General features: G+C 42.2%; 1 protein-coding gene across 1 annotated transcript in view; it reads left to right on the top strand.

Annotated features, from left to right (window-relative positions):
* LOC136845723 (RNA-binding protein 42-like) overlaps positions 1-14180 on the top strand; it is a 92831-nt gene that overhangs the window by 44965 nt on the left and 33686 nt on the right. The window contains exon 4 of the mRNA XM_067115924.1: positions 4323-4749. Within this exon, the coding sequence (XP_066972025.1) occupies positions 4323-4749 (427 nt within the window). The remainder of the gene's footprint in view (positions 1-4322; positions 4750-14180) is intronic.

Genomic DNA, 14180 nt, shown 5'->3' on the forward strand with positions numbered 1-14180 from the left:
GGAACTCACATGATACACGAGATACACAATAAAATAATTTTTTATGGGTGGAAATTTGGGTTCTCATGATGTGCGAGATCGCTCGTTAATGAGTACAGTATATACGGCAAATGAAATGATAAAGTCGATTCTATATCATGTTTTTCCTACGCACGTCACCTAAAAGGGAAACCATCGTTTTGTGTACGTTTCATCACCAGTCATAAGCAACCCCTAACAACATTATGATAAAATATGATAATTATTGTACATAATTCATCGTTCATATGACTGAGTTTTTCTAAACAGTTACCCATAATATTTTATGGATGAAAATTTGGGGGTCGCACGATGCGCAAGATCGCTCGTTAACAAGTATATATGGTAAACGAAATGATAAAGTCAGTTCTATATCATGTTTTTCCTACGCACGTTGCCTGAAATATCATAATTATCGTACATGCTTATCATTCATATGACTGAATTGTTCTAAACAGTTAGGAACAACCTAAATTTTTAATGAAAAATTAATATTATGTTATCCTAAATGTAGATAAAGGCTGCTTTGAGTGCAATCGCAACCATAACTCGATATATACATTTTGTCAGCTGGCTGGCCTCACATAGATAAAAGTTGATTTCATTGATATGGAATTATTCCTTGAAAAGGCTATTTATTATGAAGATATGCCAATAATATATAAGGTAAAAATGGTTTTATTACCTTTATTATCACTACATTTCATAATGTGAATCTTTTCACGTATGTTGGTGGTTATCGCACCGAGGCCGCTAGCCTACCGATAAACATCACTAAGGATTCAAGGTTTGATTTTTAGAATAGTAGTATAAGACAACTCCCAATTTTTAGGGGTGAATTTTATGATTTAAAGGTCGGCTTATATGCGGAAATATACCGTAATCAAGCCCAAACACAAAAACAAACAAACTTTTGCATCAACTTGAACTGACTGGGTACTTTGGCACCCCACTCAATGCATGTGCTTCAGTAAGAGCCTCTAACCGAGATCACTCTCGCTGCTGTTCCTGTGATTCCTGCTATTGCTGCTCAGGTAACTCTGTTCTTTTGGGAATGCTTGCCTTGGCTCTGTCCTGGTGAGCCTAGGGGAGGTTGGAGAGATTCATTGTCATAAGAGGTCAAAGAAGTACAGTCATGCTTTGTCCTCATTTTCTTCATCATTTTCTTCCTCCTCATCCTCTCCATCTTCACCCTACACAATAGTAGACTTGCAGAAGAGCAAGAAAACTAAGACATCTTCACACTGATGTCACTATCAGTTATCTTGGGTCTTTTCAGGTGCTCTGACACTCCTTGGGACACGCTCTTGATGGGTCCCCAGACTTCCACTGGCATTATTGCTCACCTGCTCTAGGCACCATCCTGGACTATCCAGTATGGGACCAGTGTTGTGCGATACTGCTCTTCGATTATCCAGCGAGGGCCAGCCTGGCCAGTTCTATGGTTAGAGAGTAGACAAGGGGATTGTGCCAAGTCTTCATCAGTGCTCTTGGATCATGACAGTGTGTCTGGGACAGGTCATTTTTAGTACTTTTCATCATGGTTTGCCAATAGGCAGGGTCAGGCAGATGGGTGTATCAGTGGAGTTTCCTTCTCGACCAGTTGCAAATCCTACAGGGCCTGAGGGTCCATTGCTTGAAGGAACCACAAAAGATCAAATTGGATAGGCAACAATGGGAGGGCATAGGCCTTATCCATGAGAGGGGACTCAGCATCAGCAATTGGTGCCCTCCATTAGCACGCCTTTGGCTTTGCTGCATAGGCTGCACTATTGCTTCAGGTGGCCTTGGTTCTACTGGCAAGAGTTGTTTTAGAGGCAGTCGACTTGCTTATCTCCAGATCAGAAAAAACTCTCCTCCAGGCACTTGTGTATGCTACTTTGTCCACTGGAGATGGATCAGCAAAGATACCATGCCCCTAGAATGCGAAAACCAGCCCTCTGCAGGTGGACTTGTCAGTCTGCAGACTGATAAACAATCTGCTCTTGGATAGGCTTCATGCAGAAAGGATTGGCTGCTGAAGCAGGAGCCATAGCATCAGTTACCATAGCTTCATTTTCCAAGTCATCAAGTTTGGATCCTAGCTCAAAACGATGGTTGAGTTTGCCTCCTCTGGTTTGTCTTTTGAGGAAGACAAGGTGAAATTGGTACCTGAAGAAAGGGCAGTGACCTCCCTCTCACACCATGTGCTATGTGTGGGACAAGCAGGGCTTAAGACATCATTATGCCATTCATTGTCAGTTCTGAAGACAGGCTTCAACCAAGAGTGGTAAGCATAGCAGTGGAGAAATGACGTTCTGATACCCAGGACACCTTTATCCACTATGCAGTTTCCTTCAAAGTCCCTTCCTTGTCGGTGGAGGATACTATAACCATGCCTTAAGCGGTGGCTACACCATGAATGTCAGGTTTGAATAGAGGCCAGACCTCTTCCAAAGTTCCACTAACCAGTCAAAAGTCATTTTCCCCAATGAAAGGATAGGAATCTTCATAGCCCTTTCAGTCTCAAGTTTTGACATAGAAGACAGGCAAGGGGGAAAAGGATGCAAAAAGAAGGCTGATGCTGGTAGTCATCCTCTCATGTTGCTGTGAGTTGATGGATGCTTTTCAGGTCATTTGGCAATGTGGCATCAACTGGGGGTGGAAACCTGTGTAGTCTGTGTCCTTCAATATGGTTACAGGCTTACCTTTTAAGAACCAGCACCAACCAGCACCTTCCCCTTTCTCCTTGACAACTCGAGCTTGTTGAAGGAGGGTTGTGGTGCACGTGAATGGCTCATTCTGTTTGGGTGTGTGTGACATGAGGTGGCTTTCACTTACACATCAATACTATCAAAATGGGGTTGGTGCTTCTGACATTAGAAACATTTTAAGATTACTCGTTGGGTCAATTGGTACTGCTGATGAGCAGCAACACAGCTGAGGTGGCACAGGGCAACAAACAACAGGGGATGCTCTCCCCTTTTTGTTTGCCTGTTGGCAAGGCAGGCATACGAATAGGTGGTTGGGAACACTAGTGATTGACTTGTTTGTCATGCAGCATAACAGGAACCTCCTTCAGACCCAGACACTTGGACTACACTGGAGGATGCAACCATATTTATAAGTTGGTCATGCCCAGTCTCAGGTGTGTTCTTATTGGCCATAAGTCGAGTGGTATTTTTATCTGTTGGACCTTCTCTTTGAGATGCCAAGAAAGTTTTCCCATATGGTCCATGCTGCTTTGACAGCCCCCATCTGCTGAGGTAGTTCATGAAATCACTTCAGATTGACAGCTGTAGATTCTCAGACATCTGCAAAAGAGAGGCTTTTATCACAAGGCTATATGCAAGATATGCAAACTGTAAGTTTTTATAGTAATTCTACCTCAGACCATGTGTCTCTCTTGCTAAGGACTAAATGATGCCAACAGTTGTGAGTGTATGGGTCTCCCACCCCTTCACTCTTTTTCCATAAACTAACTGCCTTGTGATCAAGCTTCAGCAACTAGACCTCCATTCACCATGGAAAAGACTTCATTGTTGTTTATCTACAGAAAATGCAAATTTTCCAAAATTTGCAAAGTGAGAAACATATTTTTGAGAGAGAGAGAGAGAGAGAGAGAGAGAGAGAGAGAAATATGTGCTTTCATGAGTTAGAGTTATGTAAACACTGTTAATAGGGTTCAGGAAAATGCATACAGTATTTTGTGATCAGTTACAAATCTCTTTAGGAAGTTTGGTAGAAACTGATTTTTTCCTTTAATCCAAACATCATATAGTTGTGTGGTTAAATTACCTAATTGCAAATTTCTCACTTGGATGTCATTCTTTTAGCACTGTTACCATGTAACACCAATGCATTACAGGTGTAAAGATAAACTACTTGGATAAATTAGTTTACTTCATTAGTATATATGAAGATTTGGTAAGTCAGTTATATATAATAATTTTTCTTAACCATTTTCTTCTAATCATAATGGTATTGAATTTATTTTTAATTTCCCATAACTTGCACTAGGTACTGATGCATTTGGCTTAAGTATTCAACTATATTATTGGTTAATAACTTAAGGTATTGGGTTGTCTTTAGTTTCATATTGAATGTAATTAGGTAATATTACCAAAAAATGGTATGAAATTGACAGTGTAATTGCAGTTAAGAATGACTTAATTTGGGATGAATCTTACTTACTGTTCAAGATGGCTTATATCTCCACACTGGTAGGTGAGGATATATAAGCCATCTTGAACAGTGGGTAAATATCCAAATATTAAATTTTATTACGAAAATTTATATTATTTCTATGATGTTTCTTTGAACAGACATGATGAATGATGGACCACAGATGAATCATATGATGGGTGCTGGTGGAGGCCCTCCAGGATTCATGAGACCACCAAGACCGCCAGGGCACATGGGACCACCATCCGGACCTCCTGGGCCTCCTGGACCTCCAGGATATGTTGGTCCACATGGGCCACCCCAGGGTATGTCAGGACCACACATGCCACCTGGTCAAGGTCCCCTTGGTGGTCCACCAGGTTTTGGGCCAGGAGGACCTAATCAAGGTCCTCCACATGGTCAGCCTCGACCCCACGTTCCTCCTGGCCCTCCTGGAATGCACAGGGGACCTCACCCTCCTCCACCACCTCCCCCATCTGTAATAACAGGTCAGCCCCAGATGGGACCAACTGTTGCAGCATCACCATTCGTACCTGCTGTAATCAGCAAACCTCCAGCAGTTATTAGGTAAGATTTAGTAATTCATATCTCTCTCTCTCTCTCTCTCTCTCTCTCTCTCTCTCTCTCTCTCTCTCTCTCTCTCTCTCTCTCTCTCTGTTTTTTATTTTGTCTTTTAACAGCATTAAATTTTTGGGGTTTACTATTAATGCATTTAATACATTTTTTGTAAAGATACTTCATCTTTCTGTTTATTTAATGTAACTATGCTGCTCTGTTTTGTTGTTGCTTACAAGTTAGAAGTATTAAATAAATTTTCTGTTCTTATTTGTGCTTGCTTAAAGATAAATCATTATTGTACTTCCTAAGTATGAAGTGGGTTTTGTTAGGTAGGTTTGGGTTGTGATTTATTTTAAACACTTTTTTTTATCTGGTAACATTCTTGCTCTTTTTGGTGCAGGTTGATTTTGGAATTTTTCTAGCATTTTATTCTTATTACATTAATGAATACCATTTTCTCTGTTATTCCAAGTGTGTTTAAAATTCCCTTTGTGCAGATGTGATTGTCAGTGATGAAGATTATATGAGATTATTAATCATTGTTGAATTAATCATTGTTGAAGGACTTTTTATCAATCTTCTGGTAGTGGATGATATAGGGCTATTTAGAAGTTAATGAGGTAATTTCTTTGTTATCATCAATAGATATTTTCAGTGGGAAACCTTGAGAATATTTTACACAATTTAGAGAATGTATCGTCACAACCCCATCAGTCATATGTATGCCACATTTGTAGCTTTTATATATCCCAGTTCAACAGTCTGTTGTCAGACAGGTAGAAGTGTGGTTTTGTCATAGAACAGACACAAATTTCATATCAGAATGCATCCCTTTGTGTATATTGCTTATGCAGATACATTAAAACCTAGATATAATTAACCCTGATATATTGTGTTTTTTCTGTGCTACTCTGGATGCATTTCAGCTGTGCTACCTTTTTTCTTTCGTATCAACTGTCGTGTTGTCAACTTATTGCCAAGTTTTAATTTAGTTGAATTTATTAATCACTATCATGTTCATCTATACAACAATTAATTCTCTTATTTATAGGCCTTATAAAGGAAGTTATTTTTCAATGCTGTGCATCAGTGCAAATATATTGACTACTCATCCATGCAAACATAATGTTTATTTTTTCCAAGAATGAATTTTCAATTTATGGTATAATAATTCTTAATTGACTCTTGAATAACACATACATATAGATGCTACAAAGTATAATTTTGAATATAAATGCTACTAAATAAAAAGGAAATATATTTATAAATATGTGCAATGTATCTACAAGATGAATCCTACAATTCTTGACTGACTGACTTATGCACAACATTGTCCATTGCAATGCAAAATAGAAATTTTATATAAGTATCTTACCAAGTAATTACATAGGTATGAGCGTTCTACCTATGGTGATCTAAAAATTTCAAAATTGCGGTAGCGCTAGGATTTGTTTTGGTATAGGTATGTGCCCCGCCCACTACTGGGGACTGGGAGGAACAACTTAGCAGAGAGCTTCAATTTGTTTTCTGCCGGTCCCCAATCAACATCGATGGTTTTTCCTGCAGTCTTTTTCATCGTTTTTTATGTTTTTTTTTTTTTTTGTGAAGTACTCTTTATTCGTTGTAGCCATCAAGCCTTAGCTATTGTGTTAGCTTATGTTAACATCAATTTAAGCGGATTTTCAACATGTCTGATTCTAGCTCTTCAAGCATTAGATTTTGCTCTGAGGGAAGTAGGACTAGACTTACTAAGTCTTGTTATAATTCCCATACCAAGTGCATTAAGCATAGGGTGCAAGATTGTAGTAAGGACAACACTTGCATTGAATGTCACGATTAGGACAATAAAAAATGGAAGGTTTTGCAGTCCCATCTGTACAAATTAGATAAGGATAGGAAAAGGAAGGCGGCTGCTGGAGCCGAGAATAGGGCTAGCATAGAACCTGTTCTTGTGATAGAAACTGTAGAGGATAGTGCTATTTCCTCTCGTCTCATCCCTGTTTCTCAGTTTCAAATCTAGGTTTGACCAAAAGTTCGAGTTTTTGGCCTACACAGTGATGGAGTTGGGGTCCTCCTTTAAACTTTTGTTAAAAAGTGCAGTGTGAAAAGTGTTAGTGCAGTGCAGAGTAAGTGTTTTGAGGAGGTGGCTATCCGTCCCACTGTGGCTCCTAGACGAAGGTCCCTGTCCCACTTCCCTACACCAGGGAGAAGACATACCGAAGGTCCAAGGGAGGCCAGTGGGGTTTGCTCACAGGTAGTCGCCCCCTCCATTGAGCCTGTTGCATGTTCTCAGGCTGCGACAGAGCACTGCTGGAAAGGTGTCTCTATCAGTGTGCATCGTCTGTCATCTGACTCAGAAGATTCCAGTCCTGGCAAGAAGCATCAAGGGTGCTACCTCGTCTCTTCACACCCTCTCAAGAGGCACGCCGCTGATGTGGACAGCTCACCTCCACCTACCAAGAGATCCAAGGAGGCCAGTCTTAGCCCCCAGCCCTCTTGCAGTTTTGCTGTTTCACCTTCTACTTCTTCAGCCTGTCCCCTGCAGTCTGTTTGGGACAGTCCGTAGTCAATTTCATATTTTGATCACCCCTTTCTGGCTCCCAAGCGCCAGGAAGATTCGCTCAAGAACCCATCTTCTTCGACAAAGCTTCATCTCGCTCCCGAGCTCCCCCCTTCTCCTGGACGTTCAACGCTCGCTCTCATGTGCCAAACTCATGCTTCCAGCTGCCTGGCGTCAGCTCCAGGGCACCAGGCGCCATTGTGCACTGGCTCAGCGCCAGACTCCCTGCCTCCTGAATCACGCCCATCGGCGCAGGAAGTCTCTTTGCTTGCTCCTATTCAGTGTCAGTTGAATGAGCTTATGAGTTTTTTGAAGAAAACCCCAGTGGTCTCCAAACCTAAAGACATGTCATTATCTCCTGTTTCTTCAGACAAGGAGGATGCAGGGCAAGACTCCACTCCTTCTTCTGCCTACTCTGCCTTGCTTAATACTTCCTAGATAACTTTCCGGACTTTTTCGCTCATGCTGCCCCAGTTTCTCCAGCTTCTACTTTCCTCATGGGGAAACTCAGAGAAGTTTGTGGCCCGTTCCTTAGAGGTTGACTTTCTGATACACAAAGGAGCAGTAGAGGTGATCAAGGATCATGGTTTGGAGGGATTTTACAACCGTCTCTTCGTGGTCCCCAAATCATCAGGGGGCTGGAGGCCCATCCTGGACGTCAGCGCCTGAATTGGTTCATCATGAAAACGAAGTTTCTTATGGAGACAAATCACTCAATCGTGTCGTCCATCCAACAGGGATGGTCACCCTGGACATGCAAGATGCTTGCTTTCACATCCCCATACACCAGGTTCTTTGATTTGTCGTCCAGGGCAGGGTTCTCCAGTTTTGGGCCTTGTGCTTTGGCCTGTCCATGGCCCTACAAGTTTTTACTCAGATTCTCATTCCTTCGGGCAAATGGGTGCATCTCCTAGGCATAAATTTATGCCTCTACAGTTCTTGAACGACTGGCTTCTCAGGTTTCTTTCATGAGAGAGGTGCGCTGAGGACCTAACAAGAAATCTTCTCCTGATGAAGCAGTTGGGCATCCTGATCAATGACCAGAAGTTGCAAATGATCCCTACCCAAAAGATTCCCTGTTTGGGAATGATTCTGGACTCTCAGACTTTTCAGGCTTTTCTTTCACCCAAAAAAGTCGCCCCCTGTCTGCAAACCGTCCGAAAGTTCCTGTCTCTTCAATCCTGCTCAGTGGTGCAATGGATGGGCCTTTTGGGGATTCTTGCCTCAGTGGAGCATTTTGTTAGGATGGGAAGGTTGCACATGAGGCTGCTGCAATTCTTGCTAAAAGCGAACTGGAGCTGGAAGACTCGGCTGGACTCCTTCGTCTTCCCCATCATGTCAGAGATCCAAATAGGATCTTCGATGGTGGTTGTGCGAAGAAGGACTTGTGGAGGGGAAGTCTCTTCTTCTGTTGAGCCCCGACCTAGACTTCTACTCTGATGCCTCAGACCTGGTTTGGCGGGCTCTTCAAGGATCTCATGAAGTGTCAGGGACGTGGTCAAAAGATCTGAAGAACTCCCACATCAACGTAAAAGAGCTGAAAGTCGTTTACCTGGGTCTCCAGTTCTTCTCAGCCCTGGTTTGCAGCAGAAGAGTTGCAGTCCACGCTGACAACATGACAGCTCTATCGTACATTCGGAAACGGAGGTGCCCAATCTTTCTCTCTCTACGAGTCAGCAAAGGAGCTCCTACGCTGGGCGGAGCAGAACCAGGTTTCGATCATGACTCACTTCATCCTTGGGAGACTGAATGCCTTAGCAGACGAATTGAGTCGGCTCAAACAGGTTCTGCCGATGGAGTGGACCTTGGATCCTCTTGTCTGCAGCGATCTGTGGAGGTTGTGGGGCACTCCAGCCATAGATCTGTTTGTGACATCAAGGAACTATCGTCTTCCTTGCTTCTGTTCCCCTGCCGCAAACAGACATTAAGGAACCATCATCTTCCTTGCTTCTGTTCCTCTGCCCCGGACCCTTTCACATGGGCTATGGACGCCGTGCTCCTGGATTGGACATATCTCGATGTCTATGCCTTCCCTCCCTTCGGGATGATCAAGGAGGTGCTCAACAAGTTTGTAGCCCACCAAGAGGTCTCGATGACCCTAGTTGCTCCTTTTTTGGCCAAGGAAGGAATGTTTCCTGGACCTGTTATATCTGTTAGTGGACTTCCCGAGGCTCCTGCTTCAAAAGAGGTCGCTGCTCAAACAACCCCACTTCCTCCGGTACCATCAAGGGTTGTCCACTCTGGCCCTGACAGGCTTCAGACTGTCAGTGTCTTGTCAGAGTGAAGGGGTTTTCGAGACAGGCTGCACAAGATATTGCTGGATTCAGACGACCTCCTTCTAGCAAGCTCTACCAGTCCAAATGGACAGTTTTCAGAAGATGGTGCAGCTGCTATGACACCTCTTCTTCTGAGACCTCTATAAGCCAGGTCACCAACTTCCTGCTCTACTTGAGGACCTCCAGGAAGCTTCCGATCTCCACCATTAGGGGTTATTAGTCCATGCTCAGCTTGGTGTTCAAGCACAGAGGTCTAGATCTCTCCTCTGACCAAGACCTAAATGACCTAATCAAGTCGTCCTATTCTGTTAGACAAGAGAAGCGGAAAGTTGTCTCCTGGAATTTGTACATAGTTTTAAAATGGCTCTCAGGTTCCCCCTACAAGCCTCTTCACTCTGCCTCTCTTAGGAACCTGACAAAGAAGACCCTCTTCCTTGTGGCTTTGGCTACCGCCAAACGAATTAGTGAGCTCCAAGCTATCAATAAAAGAGTGTGCTTTTCTCAGGGGACGCAGTTTGCTCCTCTTTTGGTTTCCTCGCCAAGAATGAGGACCCTTCTAAGCCGTGGCCTCATTCATTCACCATTAAAAATCTAATGGATATTGGGCAGAGATGATTAGAGGGCCATCAAACAAGCTCTGGTGCTCCGTGAGGAACCCTTCTCATCCTCTCTCAAAGAATGCTATTTCCTTCTTTTTGAGAAGTTTGATTTCAGAATCTCACTCCTAGATTAATGAAGAGGTCTTACCGGTCGTTAAAGTGAAAGCCCACGCGGTCACAGCCATTGCTACCGCTTTGGCCTTCAAACACAATACAGGCAGTCCCCGGTTACCAGCGTGGGTTCTGTTCTGAGGGTGTGATGATAACCGAAAATCTGCAATTTTCTGCGCTTTTTCGGTGATTTTCGGGGCTTATCAGCACCGAAAAGTGCCAGTTTTCGGTTATCGGCGCCTCTGTTAGGTATGTATCAGTGTCAATACCCAATTAGTGGAAATCGGTGATTTTCGGCGCTAGACAAATGCTGTAAAACCGGATCACCGTTAACCGGGGACTGCCTGTATGTCCTGTCGAGTATTCTCCAATCTGCCTTTTGGAGGTGCCAGTCAGTCTTTGCCACTCACTACCTCAAGGACGTGGAAACTACTTACGAAAAGTGCAGTGCTTTAGGACCTCTATCCATGGCTGACATGGTGTTAGGAGAGGAAGCATAGGGGGCCTTCTGTCTCTCTATTATTCCTCGCCTTGACTTAAGGTGTTGAGTTCACGGGAAGCCCTGGGGGTATTCAGTACCTGGAGCTCCCTCCAATTTTTAGTGGTTAGGGTGGTGGTCTCGTTTATTAAGGTGTAGGTGACAGCGTTGCTCTTATATTCTGGTCTTTGCCCAGGCCAAGGACATCTCTTTTTAACTTTGCTAGCCACAGGTGTACTTCCCTCACTGCAAAGATCCCACTTATGTAGGGGCCACTCTGGGCTATACAGCCACACCCACTACAAGTCAAGGGGAGCATTGGCTAGAGGCAGTAATTTTCTGCAGTTGCTCCCTAGGCAGGTAAGGGAACATCAAGCATTGTCTCAATGCTAGCAATTGTTGTATGTCAAAGTCATTACCTTGTATAATGTTTTGGTGTAGAATATGTTCATAGACCCCACCTCCTTTCAATGTGGAATCAGCTATGTAATTACTTGGTAAGTTCTTTATATAAAAATGACATTTTTATGATAAAGTTTTATACTGTACGTATTTACCAAGTAATTACATAATCGTAGCCCTCCCTCCTCCCCTCGCATAGACATAAGGGCAAAAACAAATTGAAGCTCTCTGCTAAGTTGTTTCTCCCGGTCCCCTATAGTGGGTGGGGTACGTGCCTACACCAAAACAAATGCTAGAGTGACCGCAAATTTTGAATTTTTAAGACTGCCACAGGTGGAAAGCTCATAGCTATGTAATTACTGGATAACTATATATAAAGCTTTATTTTATAAAAAAAAATTTCATTTTTACGTATTAAAATGATGATGTGTACAAAATTATAAATTGAATATCAGAATGTAAATTGTTACAAAAATACATGACTACAAAATCAGAATATCTTACATGAGGAAAGTTTTGAAAATTATTGGTGAGGAGTTTAACCAGACTACTGAGCTGTTTTACTTAGCTCTTAAGGGGCTGAAAAATATTGAATTAGGTGTTGGTATAAACAAAATATGTAAGACACTCCTCTACTTACAAACTTCCAGCTTACGAACTTTCAGAGATACGAACAACCATGATCGTAAATTAAAATTTGTTCGGAGCACTCCGCCTACCACCTTGAAGTTCAAAATATGTATTGCGTGCCTCGGCTTAGTTACAGTTTCTGCCGCTACCTACGCCAAACAGCATCGTAGCTGATGCCAGTATGCCAGTACGTGGTCCCAGACTCCCAAGCCTACACAAGTGATAAGGTATGATCTTTTGTGCTCTGAGTAATTCTTGTGATTTTATCGTGAAATATCTAGCCCATCCGTTAACTGTCATGGCTAATGGCAAGCTTAAAGCAAGTGAAGATAGTGGTAGTGGTAAATAGCGGCAAGCTATCACAGTGAAAGCAAAAGTGGCAATTATAAAGGAATTAGAAAGTGACGAAAAAATGACTGAGGTAGCAAGCATGTATAATATGAATCGCTCGACTATCAGCACAGCTTTTAAGAACAAAGATAGAATTATGGAACATGTGAAAAGTGCTGTGCCAATGCAGTCAACAATTATGAGTAAGATAAGTGGGAGGGTGGTAGAAGAAATGGAAAAACTTTTGGGTATCTGGATGGAACACCAGAGACAAAGATCTGTACCGCTTTAGCCTCATGCTGATTCAGGGAAAGGCTAGCCTTTTCGATGACTTGAAGGCCAAGACTGGTGAAAAGCTCTGAAGATGAAACATTTGCTGCAAGTCATGGATGGTTTCATCGTTTCAAAAAAACGCACTAAACGGCATCACGTGTCCACTACTGGTGAGTCTGCGAGCGCTGACAAAGAAGCAGCCAAAAAATATCCCTAGATATTCGAGGAAATATTTGATAGGGAAGGTTATACCTGTCAGCAAATTTTTAATATTGATTAGACAGGCCTTTTCTGGAAAAAAAGTGCCTAAAAAAACATACATCAGCCTTGAAGAGAAGATGATGCCGGGATTTAAGGTGGCAAAGGATAGGCTAACTTTACTGCTGGGTAGCAACTCATCAGGAGACTTAAAGCTAAAACCTCTCCTTGTGTATCGTGCAGCAAATCCACAGGCACTGAAAAATATAAAAAAAGTTCTCTACCTATAATTTGGATGTCCAGTAACAAAGCCTGTGTTACTCTTGCTGTATTTGAAGACTGGTTTTTTCGCCACTGTGTTCCTGAAGTCAAGCTATACTGTTGCGAGAATGGGATTCCTTTCAAGATTCTCTTAATTTTGGATAATGCCCCTAGTCACCCACCACGCTTAGATGATTTCCATCCAGACATTAAAATTGTTTATTTACCCCCTAACACAACTTTACTCATTCAGCCATTGGATCTAGGTTTAATAGCAAATTTCAAGAAATATTACACTCGCCGTACATACAGGCAAGCGTTGAAGGAGGTAAATGACCCAGGTGTAATGTTTCGTGACTTCTGGAAGGGTTACAACATTTACAATTGTATAAAGAATATTGATGCTGCATGGCATGAGGTGAGTAATATAAACATGAATGGAGCATAGAAGGCTTTATGCCCACAGTTTGTAAATGACTTCAGAGGATTTAACCAAGAAGAGGAGGCAAAAGGAATCATTAACAATCTCCTTGACATAAGTGAAAAGTTACAGTTTAACTTAGGGGAAGAGGACTTTGTAGAGCTGTTTCAGAATAATTCAGAGGAATTGGCAAATGAGGGTTTAATGGAACTGGAAGAAATGCAAAGAACAGAAGAACATGAAGAAAAAGAACTTGTTCCCTTAAAGAAGTTTGAAACCAAATTGATGGCTGAGGGGTTTTCTCTTGTAGAAAAAGCATTGACTTTTTTTTTTTTTTAGTCAGGACCCAAATGTTGGAAGATTCTCAAAAGTAGCAACAGCCATCAATTGCGCTGAATAATCCTGATGGGTTCCGGCACTTGGTCTTCAAGACCTAAATTTCATAATCAATCAATCAAACAGCCATCAGTGATGGTATCCAGTGTTATCGTATCATATACGATGAAAAGAAAAGAAAAACAATGCAAACTTCCATAGACAAATTCTTCAAACCAGTGATCTTCAACCTCAAGAGCCTCCCCACCTCCACTGACTGCTTCCCCCCCAAAATGAACAAGAAAGTGATGAAGAAATCCTTGCCGAAGCAATCCTTCCCGAGGAAAGTGGTGCAGAAGAAAGTAATGCCGAAGAAATCCTTCCCAAAGAAGACATTGATGTTGACGACCCGCCAGCCCTGTAATTCCACACCACACCTCCCCCTCTCATTATTTATCATGTCAAGCCTACAGCATCAGTTTCAAAGGTAATAAAAACTATACTTTACTGTATTATTATCATAATTTGTTAATGTTAGGTTTTATATATCATTATATTAATAAAAAATATATAAGATATAGTAAAG

The sequence above is a fragment of the Macrobrachium rosenbergii genome, chromosome 14 (assembly GCF_040412425.1).
Source record: "Macrobrachium rosenbergii isolate ZJJX-2024 chromosome 14, ASM4041242v1, whole genome shotgun sequence".
Lineage (NCBI taxonomy): Eukaryota > Metazoa > Arthropoda > Malacostraca > Decapoda > Palaemonidae > Macrobrachium > Macrobrachium rosenbergii.